The sequence below is a fragment of the Tenrec ecaudatus genome, chromosome 11 (genome assembly GCF_050624435.1).
Source record: "Tenrec ecaudatus isolate mTenEca1 chromosome 11, mTenEca1.hap1, whole genome shotgun sequence".
Taxonomy (NCBI): domain Eukaryota; kingdom Metazoa; phylum Chordata; class Mammalia; order Afrosoricida; family Tenrecidae; genus Tenrec; species Tenrec ecaudatus.
The window spans coordinates 92698351-92723623 of record NC_134540.1 but is presented as its reverse complement, the minus strand read 5'-3'; the positions used below and the strand labels follow the sequence as shown (position 1 = coordinate 92723623).

Sequence of the window (25273 nt, the reverse complement as noted above, 5' to 3'; positions counted from 1 at the left end):
GCGATGTCTGCTGGGTTCCAATACCCATTGCAATAGCCACACAAAACTCACCAAACACGCTCATAGTTATGGGCCTTAGGAACAACGTGTACCTGTTCCAAATGCTCACAATACACTCATTCAGCCAACATAGCCTCTTTGGGGCCCAAAGGCAGGCCTCTCTCTCGTCTGTGGCCTCTCAACCCCATGCCCTTCCATGCTCTGCTCTGCTGTCGAAAGGTTTGAAAGCTTTTGGGGCGCGGACAATAAATGCCCAAATGGCAATCCACTCCACCGGAAGCCTCAGTCCCAAGGCACCCAGCTCTAGTGTCAGCTGTCAAGAAAACTCACACCCTCCACCATCCGCAGGGACCCTACTCTCCAAGGCAGTGGCAAGCTAGTGAGCACTCAGCTTGTCTTGCTCTCTGAACTGCAAAGGCCGCTCCTCGTCTCAGGCTCTAACTCTAGGTCCTGCTCCTCCTCTGGTGGCACAGCTGCCTCCGGTGTCCAGAGGGTCCACATCACTCTGGTCCTTCTCTCTTGCTGGTAAAACCCCACCTTTCTATCGATATGTTCCTACACCTTCTCTTCCTCACATGTGTCAGGAAAAGTCATTTGGCGGGAGTGACAAAGACTCCAGTTAGAATAACCGTGTGAAATAAGTCACTGCAATGCATATGCCCGCTGCTTCTTGCACTCACCGTCTCTTCATTGCCATCCTTCCAACCCCTGATTCACAGAAACAGCTCTTTTTATTTTTTAACCACCTCCTGCCAGGCATCCAGGTCTGCCTTTAGAAACCCTTGATCTATTTCTCAACCACCCATCATCATCATCTGTGAAATCACCAACATACGTGGTGAGAAAATTCCATTGCACCTTCCATATGTATTTCCTTCTGGACCATAAACAAGCTGTCTCCTGACAATACTGTAGAATGTTTCACTTTTTCTCATTTCTTTATTCTAGCCAGGAAGAAGAAGGATTCTGCTAAATTCTTGCTCCCCGACGTGATGGCCACCCCTCTGATGGGCCATTTTCTTTCCTTTTTCATTCCCACCGGGAGTAAGTCAATGACCTGCTGCCTTCCAGAAACTCTTCCCAGCTTGCTGAATGACTTCAGGGTCTAGCTTGTGTTTCCATTTTTTCATCAGCCTTTATTTCCATCCTAGAACAAGCCATCATCTGTCTCTATGACTCACATCAGGAATTAATAATTCCTCATGTTTCATGTTTTCAAATATGAATCTATTCTCTTTATCTTCAACTTATGAAGCTTCATAACATGTTTTTCAACAGATTTAAGTATGGGGGGGATGGCTCTGAAAAGTTCATGGGAAAATTGGATTGAGAGATAATGGACTTTTCCATGACATTTTAAGCCCGTTCATATACTTAGAATGATGAGTATACAGTGTGCTATGGTGAGAAGAGGGGCTCCCTCATTAAATTCTCTACAAACAAAACTGAAAGGTGTTAAAAAACTCTTCTGGAAGCAGAAAGGTAAATATATATTTTTAAATCACATAATGAAATGGGGGAGGGCATGGAGTGGAGACCCAATGTCCATCTGTTGACAATTGGACATCCCCTCACAGAGGGGTCACAGGGAAGAGATGAGCCAGTCAGGGTGCGGTATAGCACTGATGAAAGACACACAACTTCCCTCTAGTTCTTTGGTGCTTCCTTCATCCCACTCTCAAGACCTCAATTCTACCTTAGAAATCGGATTAGACCAGAGCATGCACACTGCTACAGATAAGAGCCCACAACACAGGGAACCCAGGATAGATAAACCCCTCAGGGCCAACAAGGAGAGAAGAGATACCAGGAGGATTAGGGTTGGGGAGGGGGAGAAAGAGGGAATTGATCACAAGGATCAGGCTAGAACCCCCTCCCAGGGTGACGAATAATGGAAAAGTGGGTGAGAGCCAATGAAGCATGATGTAAGATAAGGGAAAGATAATCTATAACTTATCAAGGGTTCATGAGGGAGGGTGGGAGGAGGAGGCAGGGGGAAGAAATGAGGAGCTGATATCAGGGTTTCAAGTGGGAAGTGAATGCATTGAAAATGATGGTGGCATATGTGCAAATGTGCTTGACACACTGGAGGAATGTATGGATTGTGATAAGAGATGTAAGAGCCCCAAATAAAAGTATTTTTTAATCAGATAATGAAAATGAGGTTTAATTTTATTCATAAAAGATAAAATTAATATTGACCAACAGAGAAGCAGGAGTTGCAGAATTTGCCAACCCTGGATGAATGTTTTCTACTGGTCTGCTTTGCCATGCACCTACCAAGCCTTGTCTAACATCCCATTCTCTACATAGTTCTCACAGGGAAATGTTAAAATCCAAATAAAATTTCAAAAACAATTCTTATAAAATTTCCATCAGCTCCTATTTAGGTCTTTCAACTATATCCCCATTGCTCAAAGAAATATGTTGACATTCTGTAAGGAAGGCCCTTCATGATGTAGCCACAAGTTACTTAACCTCTTCCCCCATCACTTTCTGCACAGCGATACCCCATATGGTTTGTATTTTTCTTCATCTTGCCTTTCACATGATAGCTTCTCTATCCCAAATTAATCTCATCCTGGCATCTGTAGACTGCATGGAAAATTTCTGTTTATCTCTTCAGTTTAAATGACTGAGATGATGTACTTTTCAGTGAAACCTACCTGGCCTGTTCAGAGTGACTTGATGACTTCATCTTCTCGGCTACTGTAGTCCTTGAACATAACTCTACTATTGCTCTGACCATCCGAAATATGAGTCTATTGTGAGGATATTATTATGAGAATGTGTTCACTGCTTCTATTCTCTACCACAAGCACAACAAGTTAAAGGAACCAGCTGCTTCAAGGGAGAAGGCTTTCTACTCCCATAAAGAGCTACAGGCTTGGCAACTCACAGGGGCACCTCTATCCTGTAGGGTCTCAATAGTCAAAATTGACTCCATGACAGGCAGCTTGGCATTTGTTCTTGTTATGTTCCCGACTAAATTGATACCTCCTTGAGGACAGTGGTATCTTTTATTTCCCCCAAATTTAGTATGATACTAGACACTTCTGTGCCATGAAAGGCTGTTAGAAATGCCGCTCTGCGAGATTTAGCCATTCAGTCCTGCTCCTTTCCTGCGCAGGATCCCCCACTTAATGAATGGTGTCGAACTAGATTCCATGTGGCCTATTTCTAGATCAAGGGTCTTCTCATTTTGGGTTCTTACTATATGTATTGGGATCCTCAATGATTATGATTGATTTTATACACCTCTGTAGCCTTGCTGTCATCACTATGTTTGCATTTGATTTTGGATCCCAGAGTCATAGGAATTTTGCCTTTGGGCTTTAGATTCCACAATGGATGACATACCCCATTTTGTGATGAACAGATAGCTGACATGCTCCCTCCTTCCAAGGCCTGTCTCGCAGACTTGTACTTTGGTGCTTACAGACAGTGCCAACTGTTCTTCCTGTTGACTGCCAAAATAAGTCAGCAGTTGGAAGAAAAAAATAAAAAGACTATGAATTTATGGAAAATAACAAGGGAGAGAGGATGGCAATACAATTTTTTAAAAAGGTAGCAACTTTTAATACTCATTTACTCATGAGATAGTTTCAAATTCCAACCAACTGAAGGAGGAAGAGCGTCTCATCAGCCAGAGGGGCCTGAACCAGCCCAGCCATGGAAAGTGCTCTCTGTGGGATTGACCTGGTTACCAAAAGGCATGATTCAGGCCTTTGTCTCCAACAGAACTGTGGGTTTCATTAAGACAACACATGAATGGCTAAGGGGTGTGTGAGTTAGATGGCAAAATGGAAAGTGACAAAATATGCTTGGAGTAAACTTAGTTTCCAGATGAAAAGGTTCATAAAACATTTCTAGCCAAATACCCTGAAGACATGACAACTCTGACCTATAAACCATTCCAGTAGCTAATGGTGTGTGTATACTTGTGAGCATCCAGTGACAGTGTGAAGTATGACGTTGGCTATGGGGTGTTATCATTTGACTGTCCCCAGAGATGTTTTGGAGTACACATGTTAGTCATCCTCTTGCTTTGTTTGTCTCGATGTGATGAGGAACATGTCACGAGAATTTGCCTAAGCAGTATTTTTCCATCACCAAATAGAATGTCACCTTGGAGTGCCCTCAGCACTTCATGTTAGGATTTCTCGGGCTCGTCTGTAACTATTCATGTTTGCTTCCTTTGGGAGACTGTGAGCATTTACGATGCAAAGAGCATTCTTCCCACCTCTCATTGTTCTGTGGCTTCTTAGAAAATAAACACAACACACACATTATTAATAAGTATATGATGTGGCTTATCGTTAGGGGTATCCAAGGATGTTTTTGCAGCTATCTTCATGAATATCAGCGTGTGGAGCTATGTTGCATGCTGGGGTTTCTCTGCAGAGAAACAGAACTGACAGTCTCGTGCCGAAATCTCTATATGTTCCTGTGGTCTCTTCTTGCTCTTCATGTAAACATAGAGAAACCTCTTGCTCAATGATGATTTGCTGAAGCTTTTGAGTTCGGTGCTTCAGTTCTATAGTTGCAAATCTACCAGCCTTCAGTTTATAATAATACAGAGTGTGTGTGGTGGAAAGGGGCTCAAAATTGCATAGGCCTGTTTTATGTTTAGCTTTTAAAACTCAACCGCCCTACATTGAGTTGAGGAAAATGAAGGGTATATTGGGGCCTTGCCAGGGAATGAGAGAATTTCTTTCGGGGAGGGTTTTACCTTTTAACAAACGGCACGGTTCGTCTTTCTCTTTATCCTACATGGCATTAGTCCACAACTGCATTGTGCAGGTGTTTGCAAACATTGGTGACTACGTGCATACCCAGAAAGTGTACCTATTCAGAAGAGACGTTTACATATTTGATTAAATATAATAAGGTTAAAAAATAAGAAACAAAATTAATTTTGTTCACTTTTTCTCTTCTAGTCCTCTTCTGGAAAGATTTCTTGCCTGCTTATTTTCCCATCATTATTTTGGTATCTTCTTGCTATGAAAAGTTTCCCTGCTGTTTGTATTTTCAGATGGGAGTCCGAAAAGTGTTTTTAAAATACTGGCAAGCTGACCAGCTCCATGATTTGTGCCTGCAGCTCCAGAAAAAAATTATAACCTGCCAAAAAGGTAATAATTATAAACATCTTTTCTAGTCGTTAAGTAAAAAATAATTTAGTGCCCACCCAGGTTTAAACACTACAGCTGTGTTATTGACTTTATGCTGAGCCATTCGGTTCATTTCCTGATGCTCCGTGCAGTTAAATAGTTCTTTGGGAGTTTAGGAAAAATCAAAATTTCATTTGTCATTTATCTGATCTTCAACCTGTCTTCAGCCACTATTCATTCATGTTTTAAATTTAATATCAGATTACCACTTAAATCACAATTTGGAAGGAAAAATATACACATCCTGACCCCTTGCTTGACAATAAGGAATTCTGGTGGGACAGTGATCAAGTAATTGGCTTCTAAATGGAAGGTGGATTTTTCAAACCCACTCAGCAAGTCCTAAGGAGAAAGATCCGGTGGTCTATTCCCATAAAGATTACAGTCTCGAAAACGCTCTGCAGACCTTCTCATCTATCACCTGGACAAGACTCGTGCTTTCTGATCCTTTCAGGGTGATAATAGTGTTCTTTTGAATCCACAGTGAGCCTGTCAACCCCTCCTTCTGGCACATGGCCGTAACTGTGGACCCAAACCCTGGACCATTTCAGTCAACTCCACTGATATCACACAGTTTGCAATGAAAGTGCAAACCAAAATCCACTTAGCAACCTTTTATATAATTCTATATATGCCTTAGGAGGCCTGTTGGTGTTGTGGTTACATCCCGAGCTGCAGTCCTCGTGGCTGGCAGTTCGAAACCACAAATGGTCCCGAGGGAGAAAGATGGGGCTTTCTGCTCCCATAAACAGTTACAATATTGGACACCCGCAAAGACTCGCTCTTGAGTCAGCATTCACTCCATGGCAGTAAGACGTGCTTGAGAGAAAGCCTTGTCTTCATTTGTTTTCTCTGTGACGTGCTGACATATGGAGGGTTGTGTTTGACAGTCGATAACATCTGTCCACTTTGACATAGAAAAATTGTCCCTTTCATTTTGTTGTCGGTTAAAGTCAAGTGAACACTAAGCGGGATATATGTTTAAGAACAACAACAACTATGCCTCAAATAAAACTTCCAGGCTCAATAGGTTTTCGTAATATAATTGTATTTTTTAACAGCAGTGCTGTACGATTTAAAGAAGAACCACAGGGCTGGGGGCTAGGGGGTGTCAGGGAGCAAAAATCGGTGTGCTAGCTTTCAGCAGGACTGGTTGCCATGAGAGCAGCCCTCGTGGCACAGTGGGTGTGCATTAGGCTGCTAACTGCAAGGTCAGTGGTTTGACTCCTCTGGCTACTCATTAAGAGCTAGACTTTCTGCTCCCATAAACTTTGTGAGAGCCTTAGAAAACACAAAAGAAGCAATTCCACACTGTCCTTAAGTCAGAGTCAACACGATGGCTGTCAGTAATGATTGTAATGAATTTAGCTCTCTGATGTATGTGTACCAGTGGATCTAAGAATCATACCTCATAAGACTCAGAAATCAGTATTATTCAGTCCATGCCTCTGTTTACTTCAGCCTCTGTGGGGTGTGTTTGGGCACACACCTGAAATTTCCAGGGGGGTTCCATAATATTTCCAGTCATCTTCTGGTAACAAAAAGCCCTCCTATATGGGAAGGTGGAGGGAAGGTGAGGGAGAAAGGCCTCCCTGGGGGACAGACAGCAGAGGAGTGTGTGAAGGGAGATGTCAGATGGTGTAAGGTATGACAAAATAATAATAATTTTATAAATTATGAAGGGTTCATGGGGGAGTGGGGAGTGGGAAGGGAGGGGAAAAATGAGGAGCTGATACCAAGGGCTCAAGTAGAAAGCAAATATTTTGAGAATGATAATGGCAACATATGTATAAATGAGCTTGACACAATGGATGGATGGATGGATGGATGGATGGATGGATGGATGGATGGATGGATGGATAGTGATAAGAGTTGTATGAACTCATAAAATGATTTTTTAAAGTCCTCCTATAATTTAGTCTCTTCAACAGTGCCAGTTTAAATGTTACCCTTTCTAGATAAAGAAGTGATCACAATTTGGAATCACATTTCAAATTCAAAATTTCCTTATGACTCAGACTAGGCAGGCTTTAGTCTGGAAAATTCCCTGGGAGAGAGGAAATCATATTTGTCAGCCCTGAAGCCTAGCACTTCCTCCACTTCTGGAGGGTTCCTCTGGCATCTGAAAAGCTGAAGAAAGGAGAGAGCAGTAGGGGGAGGAGCAAGCTTCCCTGACTGGCACCAGGGCAATCTGGCACTGGTTTCTGCTGGCCAAGATCTTAACTGACTCGTTTCGCATTCAGGAGCATGCCTGGGCTTCCCTCAGTCTCAGAACTGGCAAGACCTCTCCTTGGACTGGCCTCTTGGAATTGCCTTTTGGGCACCAGCTTGCCCATCCCAGGCACACGCTTGGTCAGGGGCTTGTGGCTCACTCAAGAGATAACTCCAAGGAGGTATCTGTTTCTTGACAAACTGGTGGCCCAAGATTCAAACGTGTGGCCCCCTCATCCTATTGCTTCTCCCCAACAGAGCCTACGCACCATTGAACAGCCTGGCATGAACTGCCAGCTGCTGCCCTTAGACTTTTCAGATCTCACAGCTCCAGGTATCTAGTTCTTACTGTGGTCTCTTTATGCCATTTTCACCAGTCCCGGGGGGACAAAAATCAGAAGATGGGGAGGGCAGAAGCTTTGGGCAAGGAGAGGGGGCCCATCAGCAGCTCGGTAAAGATGACCTCAACCTGGTTTATGACACTCGGGCCTCTGCCTTGTTTCCACTTACATTCTCAGTGGCAGTGGCAGTGGCAGGCTTCGGCCAAAGACCAATTTATTTGTGGACCATTTTCTGTGCGATTCCTGTTTGCGGGGCTAGCGCTCCATGCACCAGTGTAGGATACAAGGACTTCACAAGAGAAGCAGGTAAACATGCTCTCTTGATGGCATATGGCCGGCCTCATGAATCATCAGATTCAGAACCTATATTTGCAGCTTCAGCCGAAACTGGAACAAAGTCCCATTTAATATGATGTTATTATAGATAAGCGTACAGGGTATCACATGTTCTTATAGAAACTTTCTTAAATATCATTAGAAGAATTTATACCCCATCATCCATCAAGGCTGCTCTCTAGAGGATTTTATTCTATTCTGTAACAAAGACTAAGTTGCTCTGCCCAGCTGACCTGTGATTGAAGGAGAAAAAAAAAAGAGAGAACTCTGATTACCTATTCACCCCTCAAGATAAAAAATTGAGAATGGTTTAAAAAAAAAGAGAGAAGATTTTTAAAATGTAATTTCATATTGTATAAATGAGAGAATGGATATAAAAGCATATTTTAAATGACAGGCTCTGAAAGGCAAGGCATTTATTATTGATTTTTATTTTTACTTCTCCTGGAATTCTTCCTTAAATGCATTTTCTAATATAAATTTATTCAAAATTTATATCATCTGGTCTGATTTCTAGGTTTTGAAAGGTTCTAATGTGTTGTTTTTTCCACTTGGTCAATTTTGGGGTGAAAAAAAGTTAAAAGAAGCATGTAAATTATGCCTACCAGAAGTTTTCTTTCTGACTATATATGTTCATCTCATCCTAGGTGGAGAAGTGACAGGAAATTAAGACTTTAACCCAGTGGGAGGCTAGTTAGCATTGACGTGTTCAGGAAGAAAATAAATATCAATGTCTGTTTGTGGTAAATGCATATTTATTAACTGTCTTTTATCACAATGTCAATTTTTAGCAAGTGGCATAAAATTTTAAAGCAGTTCAAGGCTGCTAGTGTAGAAAGAGTGTGAGAAAATGGAATTCCTTAGATCAAGGACAGTGGGTGTCCCTGGGTGAATATGAAGTCAATGAATAGCTTGGCTTTAGTGAGGGTCAAGTCTGTCTGACAAGTGCACCTTAACCTTCCCTACAAGGTTTATACCAACAGATTCAACATCTTGAATACACTTCACCTTCACCCTTCCAAAAGGCTCTCTCTTTCTTTTAACAATAACAAGAATGAGAAAATGAACAGGCCAGTTTAAGGTTTGGGGTTTTTTGCTTCTCTCACCATACCTTTCATGTCGTTAAGATTTCTGGATGTTCTTTCATCCTACGTCTCATTTTTCCAAAAGTCTGATCGTACCTTTTGCCATTTTACCCCCTGTAGATTATTTTAGCTTGACTGTATGAGTTAACCTCATACCATTTTGCATTAAAAAGTAACAAAACATTTGGTATTGCCATCTGAAAAAAAAATAAAGCCTTACGCATTTTAGAAATCTGCATATTATTTTCCTCTGAAACTATAGTAGGATAAGTTGTGATCAGCTTTCCACCCTGTAATCAAACAGGCATCAAAATGGATTGTTTAAACGGCCCACACATTAGTTCTTGTATACCCAAGGAATAGGAGGGGGCACCCCCCAAAAAAAAACTGGAAACAAAGCTCCCCAGGGCGGGGCTTTCATAGTATGCCTTTTTTTCAGCCTAGGCAGGCAACTAACACCTTGCTTTGAGAGAGTGCACCTAGTGGCATCACCTGGGAAGTTTTTCTCTGATCACAGTGAATTTTTTTATAAAAGCAGGTTCACTCAGACCTCGGGGAGGGAAGGTGTTTGGGGTTGTTTTTTTTTAATGGCCAATTTAAGAGAATGGCATACAGCTGTGAAATTTCATTTCCTGCTCAGGAAAGATGCTGCAGAAACGGTTGTGATGTTGAACACAGCTTACAAGGTCAGCAGTATGGGAAAACCTCAAGTGTATGAGTGGTTTTCTCCTTTCAAAAAAGGTGAAATGCTGCTTGGTGACAAACCTCATTCTGGAAGTCCATCAGCTTCCCCAACGGATGAAAATGTTGACAAAATTCGGTGCACTTGTGTTCAAAGACCAACGATGGATCATTGAAGAGATGGGGACGTTATCTGGACTATGCTGGAGCTGGCTTCAGAGAATTTTAATGGAAGATTTTGGAATGAGAAGGGTCGCTACAAAATTAGTCCCTCGGTTACTGACTGACCAGAAAAAACATCAAGTGGAAACATGCCTTGCTTTGAAAAAAACAACTCTGAGGCTTGAAAAAAAACAACTGAGTCGCCCCAGACTTTTTTTTGAAGGTCATTGCTGGCAAAAAGACATGGTGCTATTCTCACAACCCTGAAAGCAAACATCATTTCAGTGAGTGGAAGACACCACCGCCCCCCAAAATTCATCAAGTGAAATCAAAGATCAAGATGATGCTCAGTTACTTGTTTGATGTGAGGTGGATAGTGCATTTGGTGTTTGTTCCAAGTCAGACTGTTCATCAAGCTTTCTATTTGGCCTCTAAATTTTAAGAGGGTTTGAAAAGATTGCTTAACATTGCTTTCTATGTGACAAAAAAGGCCTGATTTGTGGGAGACAGGGGACTGCTTTTGCCACCACGACAATGTACCCACTCACGAGGCCATCTCGGTGTGCCAGTTTTGAGCAAAAATATAGCATGCCTCTCTCGCCCTGTGCACCTTACTCACCTGGCCTCGATCTGTGCAACTCTTTATTTGTTTCTGAAAATTAAGAGGGTCAGGAAAGGAAAGGGATTTGACGATGCAGAAGAAGTAAAGAAAAAAAATGAGGGAGGTCCTGTCAACCATCCAAACAGATGAGAAAAATGGTTTTCAAGAACGGAATCAAAGATTTGACAAATGTATTAAGTGTAATGGAGAGTATTTTGAAGGTGATAATGTTGTTTTGTAAAAAAAAATTAAATACATAGCTTTGAAAAAATTCGGGGTTTTTTGGGGGGGTGGTACCCCCTCGTATTTTAAATCACTTAATGTTCACAGAGCCACACCACCTCCCCCCCCCCGGGACTAAAGGCAAAAAGAGTAAAGTGTCGTTGCTACATAGATTGGTTTTCACTGAATTCGTAGATCTTCCTGTAATTTGAAGAGGGGCATTGTACGGATCACATCGTGAAGGTGATAGAGCCCCATCAGAATTCTGAGCATTGCTGAAAAGAGGCCTCCTTTTCTCAGAAAACAGCTGAGTCCATTCGTTAAGAAGTTCTTCCACGTGTTGGTCACAAACTTGTTTCCCTAGTGCATCCTCTTTGGGTCCCAGAGCTCTACAGAGGGCTAGGGATCACATTTCCATGGCGAAGAGATTGGAGTGTGGCATTATTACAAGGAGAGAGATTTGAAGCCCAGCTCGGTCAGTCACTTACAGATTGTCCACCTGGAGACCTTTCCTTAGTCTCACTAAGCTTCTCTTTCTTTGCAAACACCCATTGCTATGAGTCTGCCTCCTCGCAACCCTGTAACTGCTCCATAGGGTGTGGAGAGCCTCATCTTTCTCTTGCTGAAAGGCTAGTGAGTTTGAACTACTGACCTTGTGGTTAGCCATCCAATAGTTAACCATTCCAATGCCAGGGCTCTGTTGGGATATACAGCTCTCACTCAGTCACTGCCATTGAATCAATTCTGACTCATAGGGCCCCTACTGACGAGGGTAGAGCTGCCCCTGTGAATTTCTGAGAATCTAGCAGTTGGCAGAAGTAGAAAGTCTTGTCTTTCTCCCAAAGAGCTGCCTGGTGATTTCAAACTGCTGACCTTGCAGTTAACAGCCCAACTCATAACCACCACATCACCAGGCTCCTTGGCATATAGAACAATCCCCTCTTATTCTGCAATTTCACTTTCTGCAGTTTCACACTCTAAAAATGTTAAATGAGTGCATAGCTTAATGACACTAGGCACCTTGCTGCTATCCCATTCATGTAATTTTATTACAGTATACTAAAGTATATGTTCCATTGTATAAGTTACTGTTCCTTTATAAATCAAACTCTTTCATGTATATGTATAAAATTATATATATATATATATACATATATATATATATATATATCAGTTGATACTATCTGGTACTTCTGGCTTAAGAGGGAGTGTGTTTTGGAACAGAGCACCTCAGGATAGTGGAGGATGACTGTGTTATGTCATTATTACATATGATATGAATAATTATTATATGATATTAGTAAGACTGAAAAATGGACGGCATTTAATATGTGATGTCAAATGAACTAGTAGTGTGTCTAACAATGGTCCTTATGCTCTCGAGTGTATGATATGGCATGCACTACCATTTTCAAAGCATTTTCACACGCTGGCTTCCCCAGGTTGCACACGTTTTTCTGTGTTTACTTCTTCAAGAGAGCAGGAAGAACACCGTGCTTTTCTGCGTAGGCTATTTTCAGAGTCGTAAAGGAATGTTCGTTTTTCTAAAACACAAATCACCTTAGAAACACTATATCCGTGCTATGTTCCAAGCATAATCCCACAGGCCTGGCCGTTTGTGTAATGATCTGACATCCTATGGGATCGGCTCGTGCCCAAGTGACCCAGTCACAGTCACCTCCCCCCACCCCCGAATCTCTGAAGGTTTGCCTCCAGCTCTTTGTAGCAATGACTGGTGCCCAGTTCGTCATTGTCTCTCCTGGTTTACCAAGAGGACGGAGAAGCAGTGTCATCAGCGTCGCCTGCCAGACTTCATTCACATGCTCGGTGTTTATGGTTGTTGTGGTGGTTATTGTACCCTTCAGGTGTCAGTATGAAATCAGATACCTTTTTAATATGACACTAGAATATGGTAGGGAACTCTGGTGCTTGATTGGATTTGTCTTATCGTTTAACTGTATAGCTATCCACGCACTGCGAATTTTGTTCAGGTGTGTCTGTGTTTCACCTTTGCTTCTCTGACCAATGGTGTTTGTTTTGTTTTGTTTGTTGGAAAGTTATAAGAGGATTTCTAGCACGCCAGCACCTGCTTCAGAAAGTGAGCGTCAAGCAGCAAGAGGTTACTTCCATCAATAGCTTTCTACAGAACACAGAGGACATGGGCCTGAAAACCTATGATGCCCTGGTCATTCAGAATGCTTCCGACATTGCCCGGGAAAACGACCGGCTGCGGAATGAAGTGAATGCCACTTATCATAAAGACAAGCTAGAGGCCAGGAACAAACAAGAGGAAGGAACCAAGAGGTATGGAGATAACATGCAACTTTAATTATCTTTGTGATTGATCCAATGGCGTCAGGAGGATTCTGATAGCTCTAAATGCAAAGTTCAGTCAACTAGGACAGCAGTTCCGGGAACAGGCATTCACGCCTGGTTTGTTATTTGAAACTTTGCAATCATCTAGAAGCCTGCTTGTCCGGTGTGTTTCTTAAGTGAAAAAGATGCTCTCTGTTGACGCCATCCTGTGCAATACTTACAGGGTTGGCATCCCTTACTATTGCGAGAATGCTTGAGAATTATCAAGCATCTCATATTTCTGCATTCCCGTGGCTGGCTTTTGGAGTTTTGATATGACGTTGATTCCTATGAGGCCAACTTATAGGAAGTTCCAGCCGTCTGAACAATAAAACTTGACAAGCTACTCTGAAAATATTTTAAAAAAATAAGAGTGGGATCAGTATGTTGTTCATATCTATTAGAATCCCCTTCCTAAACTGTCACTTTTTTGAGGGGGGGCAGAATAGAATGCCTGGGGGGTGGGAATGAAGCGTTTTATCTCAAAGTACACTTTGAATGCTGAAACTGGAATAGAAATGTAAAGACAAACTGGCCCTTCTCCATTCGCATACCTCCTCCACCCAGAAGGATGTGGGCACCTGGGGGAGCAGGAACCCTCCCAGGAGGGGCAGCAGCCTGTTTATGTTGAATCTAATTCACTTGTCAGGGAGGTGGTTTATTTTTCCATAGGAAACTGTTAGTGTCCTAGTTATTTCTCCCTGAAAATGACTCCCCTTTGCCTCTAATGCCTATGTCAACTGATTTTTTTATTAAAGCGAAAATGGCGATGTGTCTCTGGTTAATTAGCTTCAACTATCTCAGTGATTAAATACTGAAAAAAAAACCTTTGTACAGAAAACTGTAATTAAACATTATAGGGAAAACAAATTATCCGCCGAGTGCCAGGCTTGCCTCTCCAGCTACTTCATTGACTACAGGGGCATCGGGCTCTGTCTTGTGGTAGATTCCAGCCCTGTTGGTGCGGTGCCAGACAAATATATAATTATAAAAGCAAAGGCTCTGGAAACTCCTGGTAGAATTAATACACGGTGGCATCTAGTTAATGTCTGACAACATTGGCATGTAAAGCCAGAAGGCATTTTTAAACCTGATAACTATTAATTTCAGGCCACTTCCAGAATAATATTTATCATTTTCTCGGCTGGAACTAAACAGCCACTCTGGTTTCTCAATTTGATTATGGATGTATTGGCCTGATGTAAAATTAACGGAAGAATTATCTGTCTATCTATGGAATGCCGGCAGTGCACTTGGCGCTGGTCAATCAGATGGAGTCACAGGCAATCTTGCCTGTGTACATAGGATATATATATAGTTTTGCATATAAATTATCGCTGATAGGTTGGCTATGGCAAGACAAAAGAGAGAACAGAGGAAAGCCAAAGTATAAACCTCACAGAGTGGTAAGTACAGTCTGCCCTCCCTTTGCATGGGGAAATGGTGATGAGCTCCCACATGTGATGCATCAGTAACTCTCTATGAAGATGAATTGCCCAGAAATTATCATTCAGATTGAAATTCTGGATTTTTGATTTGCTTAATAATTCAAGTATGAAAGATTCATCCGGCGAATGCCTGATAGAAAATGTGACACTACTTAGGGAATGTTTGTGAGAGAATCAGAGAGTAATCCTAATGAATGGCCAATGTCCTCATTAATGGCGAAGCAGGGGCCAGCCGATCAGGGCTTCTTTCTCTGGATTCCTTCATCACCAGAGAAGGGCCCACGCATCCATCTCGCCACAGCAGGAGGGGGCGGGGGGCAGACTGTTTACCAAAGAGCTGTTATTACGTGTGCTTGAGCAGCTTCGCTGTCATCATTTGAATAATGCATCCGGGCATCTCTTCCTGTGGTGCTGTGTGTGTGTGTTTCCTTCTAAGAGCTGAGGACAAGTGTGGACCCACGCATTTCCAATTCGGCGCCGTCCCAGTTCCGATAGCCGTGGACAGCCTGGTCCAGTTTGTGGCGGGATCCTCTGGCAGGTCTCCTTCCCTCCACTCCGTGTTCAGCATGGAGGACAACAGTAGCCTGCCATCACCAAGGAAACAGCCTCCGCCCAAGCCAAAGAGAGACCCCAACACCCGGCTGAGTGCCTCTTATGAGGCGGTGAGTGCCTGCTTGTCAGCAGCCGCGAAGGAAACAGCTAATGAAGGTTAGCTAAAAGCGAATGTGAACATAGCATTGCCGGGGTTTATTGATGTTCTGACTTCCGGTCTTTAAGTGCCCCCAAGCAGTATTGTTGCTCTAATATATTTTTAATAGAAATAAATCTAATTGTTGGCTTGCCGGCAGCTCTTTAATCATTAAATATAAATAATGTTTATTCAAAGGTCTAAGCCTCTTAGGGAAAAGCTCCTTATACATCATTTGCTTAACTCCCATCGCCACCTCAGCCCTGAATGCGCAGCCTGAAACCAGAACGATCCACAAATGTAGTCACTACGACACGGGACGTTCACTAATGAAAAGGTAAAACTTTCATCGGGCCTTCCTGTTCTCACAGCCTAGTTAAAAATGACGCCCACTTTATCACATGGGAAGCGAATGATTCACACAGCGGAGAATAATTATACAGCAAAATTCAGTTAGTGAAACTTTGGGGACTAGATCATGCCATCCAGCATTAGTGGTTTGGAAATAATTGACTTTAAAAGGGAAAACAATAGTATTCTCTCTAAAATCTCCATAACTCACTAGCATTGTCTTTGTTTAATGAAGAAGTCCTCCTCAACTCACCGCCTGATAGTAAGTCCATTCTGACTCACAGAAGCCCTATACGGCAGGGAAGAATGGCCCCTCTGGGTTTCCAAGACTGGAACCCTTTACCAGAACACAAAGCCTTATCTTTCTCCCTCAGAGTGGCTGGTGGTTTAGAACTGCTCTCCCTGTGGTTAGAAACCCAACAGGTAACCACTATGCCACCTTAGTTGAATACAAATTCAGTCACTCAGTTAACGCTAACTCAAAACTGCACTGCCATCATGTCAACTCTGACTCATAGCAACCCTAAAACACAGGGTAGAATTTCCTCTTTGGGTTGCAAAACATCATGTGAGCAGAAAGCCTCATCTTTTATCCCTCTGAGCCGCTGGTAGATTCAAACAGTGGACCTTAAGGTTAGCAACCTAACTAGCAAGACTCTATGCCATCAGGGCTCATTTAACAGATTGTATTCACCACCTACTGTGTTGGAACCTAGAACCTCGACGGCGTAGTTCTTATTTAGTTATGCATTGGGCTATTAACCATAAGGTCAGCAGTTCAAAACCCCTCAGCCCTCTCCTAGGGAGAAAGACAGGACTTTCCACTCAGGTAACGAGTTACAGTTTCAGAAACACAAGAACAATTCAATCCAATCCTATAGAGTTGCTATGGGTTTGCATGGACTTGATGGAAGTAAGTTTGGTTTAGTTTGGTGGTAGACTCTACTCAATAGCCAGAGGATACAAGAGTGAACAAAAGCAGACAAAAATATCTGTGCCTCATGGAATTTCTATTGCTGTGGAGGAATACAGATGGTAAACACCAAGTGGAGTCTTTTAGAAGAAGACAGTAGAGAGACATGAACTAGAATGAAGGATGGTAGTGTACAATGGGGGTTGACATTCCAAATAGAATCGCTAGAGAGGCCTCCGTAGAGAATAATATTTGAGCATAGGATTATGCAAAATTATTTTGGTTCCTGAATGAGACAGGCATATAAAAATACAGAAGAAGAAAATGATCCAGAGGGAAAGGTGACTGAGACAAGGAAGGCCCCTGAAGCAGACGGATCGAGGTGAAGTTCACCTTAGAATGTCCATTCTAAGTGCAGACACTCAGAAGAAGGTCCCGTCCGTCTCCTCCCTTACCAGCATCCAGCGAAACGCCTCTGAGCACATTCTGCTCAGACGTGGGCTATTGCTGCCCGTCAAAGCAGCTCCACAGCTATCAGCCTTTCTGCTAAATGTTATTTTATTAATTACTTTTGATTATGTGAATTAAGTGGACCCATTTTCTAGGTCTGCTTTTTTGGTTTGTTTGTTTGTTTAGTAATTTCCATAAATATTTTCAGTGAGTCTCTTTTAGAAAGAATAGATATTCAGGAGAAATTGTCGGCAGTGTATGAATCATGTTACAGTCATATGTACCTGGAGGTGTAGAAAAAAAGCCATAGGCTTTCATAGGGGAGGGAGTTTGTGTTGAAAATATGTGTTTTTAAAGTCATGGTTCTAAGGACAAAAAGAAAAATGAGAAGTGATTTTCAAGAAATAATAGAGAGGACAGCCGTTCAAGTGGATATATAATATAGACATCAAACTAGAATGCGCTCTCCAAAGGAACTTGGCATTCACCGAATGTGCTGGACAAATGATAGGCTTCAACACTGGAGCAAGTCACACACAGGCTGCTTGAGAAAGTGAAACGGGCCCCATATTTTCACTCTTCTTTCGTTCTGACCTCAGATTGGATTAAAGAGCTCGTGCTCCAAAAGCTAATGTTTGAAATAAGGACAGAAAGTTTGGTGCAGATTGAAAAAGTAAGAATAGTCTCTACAAAGCTAAGATGATGAGCTAGGGTGAACATGAAGGACTCGAAATAGTTCCAGAAACTGAAGACCAAGTACAAAACAAGTTTGAAAAAAGGCAGGTTATACAAAATGGAGCCTGGTCCAAATCTGAAAGCTGCGAACAAGCTCTCTACATTGGGCCTCAGAATAGCAAGTAAAGCCTTTAAAAGCATCTCGTTTGTGAATATTTCTGCTAGCTAGTTTTTACAGCGCTGGAGAGTCAGAGAGGGCTAAAAGCGGAGCTTAGTCATTCCATTTGTTAGTGCTCTGAATTCCGAATCCGTAATCACAAAGGATGCCCACATATTTGCTCTGATTCAGCCACGGCACAGCTATGAAGGGGCTAACAGCAGCGGAGGAAGATTAGGGTGGGATGAACCGCACCACCTGAGACATCTTTCTCAAGACTATGCAGCTCCAGTCTGATGAAAATGCATGTTGTCCAGCCCCGGGTGGCCTGAGACCCAGACCCAAACCTAGACTTGTTGACCGAGACTTGATTCCGATTCATGATGACCCGGGCGTCCCTGAAGAGACAAGCACTGTCCTTCTGCGTTCCAGCTGAGTGGGTTTTAGCCACCAGCCTCCCATTTGGCAAACGAGGGCAGACAATTTACACCCCCTCCCCCCGGGACCCAGTAAAGGCACGTGGGGTTATTGAGAGGAAGGTAAATTAAAAATACGTGAAATTCAAAATTCTGCCCTTTTGTCACCCTTGGTGACGTTTTAAGTACTCTACATGTGGCTACAAGAATTGTCCTTCCTCACAGGGAAGTCTTTTAGCGCTGCTTTTCATCTCTTCAAATGTCACCACAGGAGCAATATTGAGTGTTCTGCACCAAGTGACAGTTCATAAAAATTGCCCTCTCTTTGTCAAAAAATAAATAATTAAGAAGCAAATTCGCTGGCTGTTTAGAGTGCTTTATGAACCCTACTTTCTTATGCGCATGGAAATGCGTTTGCTCTCCGAGTCATTTTCTCGGGCGTGTTCGAAATAATAGTGACCGGGCTCTTTCTCTATCAATGGAGCTGCCCATCAATCCATGGTGCTGAAAAGAAAGAGGAGATGGACCGGAAGAACGGAGGGCAAAGCCGTACAGTAACTCGGCCACATTCAACATCGTGCTCTTGTGTTCTCTTCCTTGCAGCAATGCATGCTTTGCACGCCTGTTCCTGTAGAGTCTCATCCAGTAAGTTGCTCTCCAACTCCACTCTCCACACAACCCAACTGAACTTCTAGAATAGTGGGGCTGTGTGGTTTAATTTAGAAATCATGCCCTATTTGTGTTATTGGTGTGAGCTGTCTTGTTAACATGTTTATTCCAGAACAGAGATGATACGTGGTAGCCACTCTAAAAACAATACTCTTTGCAGGAAGAAATAAGTGTTGGCGGAATAGATTTCTTTTTGCAGTTTTCATTAAAACAAGAGTTTGCTTCCCGCCAGTTAATGGAAGTGAACACATTTTGGCAAGGTTCTGAATGTACCATTGAGATTGGCCCAGTTAATTTGGGTAGCATCTGTGTTCAGAATGTCCCTTAAAACATGTTCCCGCTATTACCTACAATTGGACACAAATGAGGTCGTCCATAGACCTTTCTCTGAAAAAATTGTTGCTGGAATAACAGGGGGAACATGAGTTTCACAACCTATGACTCATGTGTTCATTCAACAAATATTCATTAAGCGTATTCCAAGAGCCTGGCTCCTGCACAGGGACCTAGCAGAGCAGTGGGAGAGAGGATGTGGAAACAAATGATGAGATCAGCATAGGCTGGCAATCTCAGCAGGATGTTGTGAGACAAAGGAGAAAAGGGTAGAAACCCAGAAAGGGTCCACAGGGAGGTTTGAGCTGTTGAATGGGGTAGTTCCACCTAATGGGGAGTTCAACCAGGTTGCTGAGACTCAAAATTGACTCTATGGCAGTTTGTTTCATTGACAGTCTGAGAGACAGGATGGAGAGGGAGACACAGTAAGACCATTTCCTGGCACCTTCTCCCATGTTAAAGATGGTCCAACATAGTTTGAAACTTAGTTGAAACCATTAATTGCCCACAAATGATAAATAACTTAAAAAAATCCTTACTGTCATTGAGTCCATTTTGATTCATGGTGACATATAGGACAGGGTAGAACTGCCCCTGTGGGTTTCCAAGACTGTAACTCTTTACAGGAGTAGAAAGCCTCACTTTTCTCCTGTGGAGCAGCTGGTGGTTTCAAACCACTGAGCTTGGGTTTATCAACCCAAGGTAGGTAACTCACTACACCACTTGGGCTGGTTTTAAAGCTATACTCGTTTATGGAGACAGTTGCCTGGCTAACCATCTCGGTGGCATTTACATAAGCATCTATTAAGCTCTAGGTTCTCTGTTAAGTACGTGTTTAGTTCTGAAACAAAACAAAACCACACTTGAAGAAGGGGGACATGGACATAAGTACTTATCGTCCTGATGGGAATTCTTCACACTCTTTCTCATTTCTCATAGATGAAAGATGTCTTGTTCTCCATGGGAATAGCACGTGGACTAGTGTTGATTAATGATCAGGAATAGACTTTAAATTAGCCTACGATAATTTAAAGGGGGGGGGCAAGTAGGAAAGTATTCCTCCTGCAAGAAAATAACTGTATCTGCTAGTATGATTTTAAACTGATAGAAAACCCAAATCGACCATCATCTATTGATTCTGACTTGCAGTGGCCATTTCTCAGGTTTCTGAGGCTGCCCAGCCTTATGGAGCAGAGAGCTTCATCTTTCTCTCCACGGAATGGCTCCTGGGTTTTTATTGGATACACTAACCCTGTGGTTTGCAGACCAAAATTTCCACAACAGCGCTATCTGGGCTCCTTAAGTGCTTATCTTATTCCCTGATAGCTGAAATAAGAGTCCAGTTCCCCAAAGGATGATAAAGCCTGAGATTTAGGGATCTAACCATAGTGTTGCACTTATAACATAGAATTTAATGCAAAGATGCCTTTGATTATGAAATATTTTCCTGACTTCATTTCACTGATATCAAGTTGTTGCAATGTTTTACCCATTAATCCTAGGACTAAGTGAAAAAACTAGGAGAGTGCCTAATATAAAGTCCATTTTCATAGCTTTTCAACTCAAATCCATGTTGAATTTATGAACTTTAGCACACAGAGATATCACAAAAACAAGATAAAATTTAATGTCATAACTTTGACCTCTCATTTTTTAGTTTATGAAAAATAAAAATTGTCTGTTCTGGTCGACATGTTGGATTACTATGCACCAAATCAGCAGTTCTGGACACCACTCCCCCACCCCCTCACCACTCTATCCACTTCTGTAAAGAATTCATCTCGGAAACCCACAGCGACGTCTTTTCTGTCCTATAGCATCGCTGTAAGTCAGGATCTACCCGAGAGCCGTAAGAATGAGTACCCGCTATGGGAGATTCTTGTTTAGTAATAAGCACTAGGCAATGTGTTATCTGCCTTACTGATAATGGATCCTAGATGGACTGATTATGCTAGGAGTCCTGCTATATCATTCGGGATTCATTTTTGTTGTGTAGTAATAATAAGGAGAAGGAGGATAGCGGCTGAGTCTTACTAAATATTCCTCATGTGCCTGCCATCATGCTTGATCAGTCTGTGGATGTCATACTGTTATGGTGACCATTGTGTAGATGAGGACAGGGGTCATTGAGAAGTGTGATGGCTTCTAGGTCACACAGCCAGCGAAAGGAGTGAGGCTGTCAGATTCTAGAGATCAGCCTTGCAAACAGCCTGTTCACATGCTCTTTGCATTTGTGTGGCCACACACACACACACACACACACACACAAAGGGGGGGGGGCAGGAGGGCTTTTCCTATATATCCAGGAAACTTTGAAGTAATATTGCACCCGTTACCTCTTACTGCTTACCAGATCACTCCGAAGTCTAGTATCTCACACAAAGCAACCATCGTTCTTCTCCTGAATTTCTAGGGTTCATGGGGCTCAGGCACATGGTTTGGGCTCCTGGATCTCCACGCAGTTGCAGCTGGCACATTAATAGCTGAGGTGGAATCATTTGCAAGGGGGTCACCCCATGTCTGATACTCCAGACAGCTGAGGAATGGGATTGGACAACGTGGGCGTTTCTCGGTGGCCTCCCTTCGTGGTTTGTGGAGAATGGTAGCCTCGGCATAGCAGGAATTTAGACAGGAAGGTTCAAAGCTTTAAAAAATGCATGTGCTGGTAGAGAAAAAGCCGCATGATGGAAGCTAAGGAATGCATTAGGACCGAGCTTTGGATGCCACACGGCACCACGTCTGCCACGTGTTACTCATCACGGCTGTCACAAAGGCCAATGTTTAGGAAAGAGCAAATAGATCTCGCCCTTTGACAGGCCTGGAAATGTTCCTGTGGTCAATTTTGGAAGATGGCATAGTAAACCTCTGGACAAAATCACACACGTACTCCCCACCTACATAAGACGTCCACCTCAAAACCTCACCTCCTTATCACAGCAGGCTCATGCTCAAAATCTAGAATCTCATGGGTCTAAAGAAGGCCAAGACCTCCAGCTTCTGTGCTGGGGCATTGACTCTGATGCATGGTGCTCCCATTTAGCTGAGAGTGGGACTGCAACCCCGCAAATATTTGAGGGCTAATTTTTCTTAAACGGATTGTGTAATGGCTGCCCCCTTCAGTCGGCCAGAGCGGTCCCTCCAGAGATTATTGTTCCTCAGACCTGACACTTTGGAGCTGAAGACTGGGAACTCTGAATGACTGCTACCTACATTTCACACAACAAACACGCAGAAGGACCAGGTAGAAGACAAGTGTTACCCATGACCTGGTCCGAAATTAGAGACATCTTGCGGTGAACAGAAGTGACTCAAACAAAACAAACAAAGAAAAACAACCAAACCCATTGCCATCCACGTACGAGTAGAAAATCCAGTCTTTCTCCCGACAAGCTGCTGGTGATTTCAAACTGGTCACCATGAGGACCACTGCCTCACGTGTAACCACTACACCACCAGAGCTCCGCAGAAGTGACTAGGACACAATAATGCTGAAAACCAAATGGACACTTGTTGCTAGTGTCTTCATTAGCACTTAGTCCGAAGGCCTGGAAATGATTTTCCAATACTTGTTCCATGTTCTGGAAACCTGGTTTCACCCTTTGAATCATCCTCCTTCATCGAACTGGGGCAGTCTCACGGGCTTGCCCAGGTTCAAGAGAGGGGTTATAGATCCTGGTGACCTTGGGAGAGGAGCAAGGTCATCAAGGAATAGAGGGGATTAAAAATACAATTAAAGTTCTTTTCAGGGGAAAAAATCATCTTCATAGATCCTTGGAGTTAGTCAAATCTTCTGAACAACTCTATGATAACAGGGTTTAAAATGTGGCTTTGGTTCATCAACTTTCGAGGAGAAGCTTAGGAGCGGCTTTGTTTTAGCACATGGAAAGCATTTTGAATCATGCTTATGAACCACAGCATCGCATTTTGTTACTTTTCCGCTCTTAGAAGTTGGCTGCTTTGGGTAAACCTGTTTAATACTGGCTTACAAAATTGTCCATTGAGTTGGAAAATTAACTTTGTTCTTTTCCATTCGTATTTGGATGTTTACCATTTACTTCATGTTTGCAGGGTGCCAGGAACTGAGCTAAGCATATTACATAAAATATCTATTTTGGTCCTCTGAGATAGTTACTAATATCATTTTTATAATACATGATTACATTGAGGCTAAAAGGAATCGGCCTAAAAACCCAATTTAAAATTGCAATTGTGTACCGCTGCCCCCAACACAAATGCACACACACTCACAGAATTCTATCATTCTTTAGCCTGGTGGTGGTTTCTCATTTTCATAACATGTGTCACTCTGTGATGTGGTGTAGACCTTAACAATTTGTTCATCCGACTCTTCTCATCAGTACAGAAGAGGGTCAGAAGTTAGATATGTTCTATTCACTGATAGACTCTGGTTCCTGATGGCATGAATTACCAAGGACTAAGTAGGAGTGTGGAGATTTGAACCCATGTCTGACTCTCCCTTACTTTATTTTCACCATTTTCTTGTCCTCAAAACCAGGGGAAGAAAGTACTGCCATAGGGTGCAGCCACACTGAGGGGGGGAAGGAATGGCTTGCTGGAGTCCATAAATGACTTCATACTGGACTATCGCCCAAAAGGTGACAACCCAACCAGGGGATGTTTCAGAAAACAGACCCGCTTCCAAATGGTCATAACCCTGACAGCTCCAGAGAAGCTCTGCTCTGCACTCGTGCGTCACTGTGCGTTGCAAGTGACTTGGCAGCAGCTTACAGCGCACGGCTCAATGAATCAGTGCAGCCACAACCCCAGCTAATGAACAGCCTGCTCCCAAACACTGAATGGTCTGGCCTCACGTATCCCACGTTAATGCTTAGTCAAATACACAATAGGCAAATAAGCTCACGATGTACAGATGTTTCTATACGTCCATAAAACTGCATGCCTTTTTGTAAAATAGTTCCCTGGTTTCTGAGGAAATGATGGTTATTTGTGAAATACAGGCAAAACAGTCTATAGTAAAAATACATCTGGATAAAAACCTTACAAATTGTTGTCTTTATCTGCCCGTCCTCTTTGAGCAAAGCTACCTCTTACTGAGTGTTGCTCTCCTCCTCTTCACCCAGGTTAACATGAGCTGCTTCCTAGCCCGATTGCCCCTCCCTCCCTCTCCCTTTCCATCCGTGGGGAACATCAAAGAATATTTCTCTGTGTTTATTGTAAAAAGTCCCTTCCTTGACTTTTTACAATAATCATATCTCATGCAAAATTTGTCCCCAAATTAAGAAAAAAACAAAGTCTGTTGAATTTGTTTTCTTTTGACTTTCAACAAATGTTTTAGGCTCGCGTATTTTAGTGAGAGTGCCCCTTTTAAAATGAATTCTTATTAACAATATTATGTTTATTGACTTTTTGAAATGTTTCCCTTTTCTCAACTTAGGGAGTTTCCCCTTGGTTATTTTTTATTTAAATGCTAGATGTGTATCTTTCTCTCTTTTTCTATTCAGGCTTTGAATACAGGGGTGCACAGCTTAATAGCGGTAATTCTGACCACATCTAGGGTTTCATGAGTTGTTTCTGTTTTTTAAGGGAAAACAGCTCTCTTTTTGTTCACGATCTCCCCACAATGGTTTTAAAGACCCCACACCCAGAGTCTTGTAGCAGTGGACCTCAGGTGGGATGCAATCAGGTTAGGCAAGGGTCTTGGTTCTGCCTCAGGGTCAAGAGTGTTGCCTTGTGTCTGCCCCCCCTCCCCACCCACCACCACCACCGATGGCGTCCTCTTGTCTCACGCCCCCCACCCCCTACTGCAGCCTATTCCCCAGGCCTCCACCAGGAGTAGTTCCAGCAGCAGCAGCTACAAGGATAACTGGAAGCAGGTTTCCACACTATTTTCATAGCACGGAGCTCACACATGCCCAAATCACAGCAGGCTCTATTTCACAGAATGTTTTGTGCACCTTCAGTGCACTTCCCTGGATATGGATTATTGTATAACTCACGATTGGCATAATGCTACAAACATCTTTGGT

The 25273-nt window shown here is 42.8% G+C and overlaps 1 protein-coding gene across 1 annotated transcript in view; it reads left to right on the top strand.

Annotated features, from left to right (window-relative positions):
• The window catches only part of MYO16 (myosin XVI), a 599120-nt gene that overhangs the window by 485051 nt on the left and 88796 nt on the right, over nucleotides 1–25273 (top strand). Inside the window, exons 28-30 of the mRNA XM_075562598.1 lie at nucleotides 5036–5132; nucleotides 12868–13114; nucleotides 15050–15321. Of these exons, the coding sequence (XP_075418713.1) occupies nucleotides 5036–5132; nucleotides 12868–13114; nucleotides 15050–15321 (616 nt within the window). The remainder of the gene's footprint in view (nucleotides 1–5035; nucleotides 5133–12867; nucleotides 13115–15049; nucleotides 15322–25273) is intronic.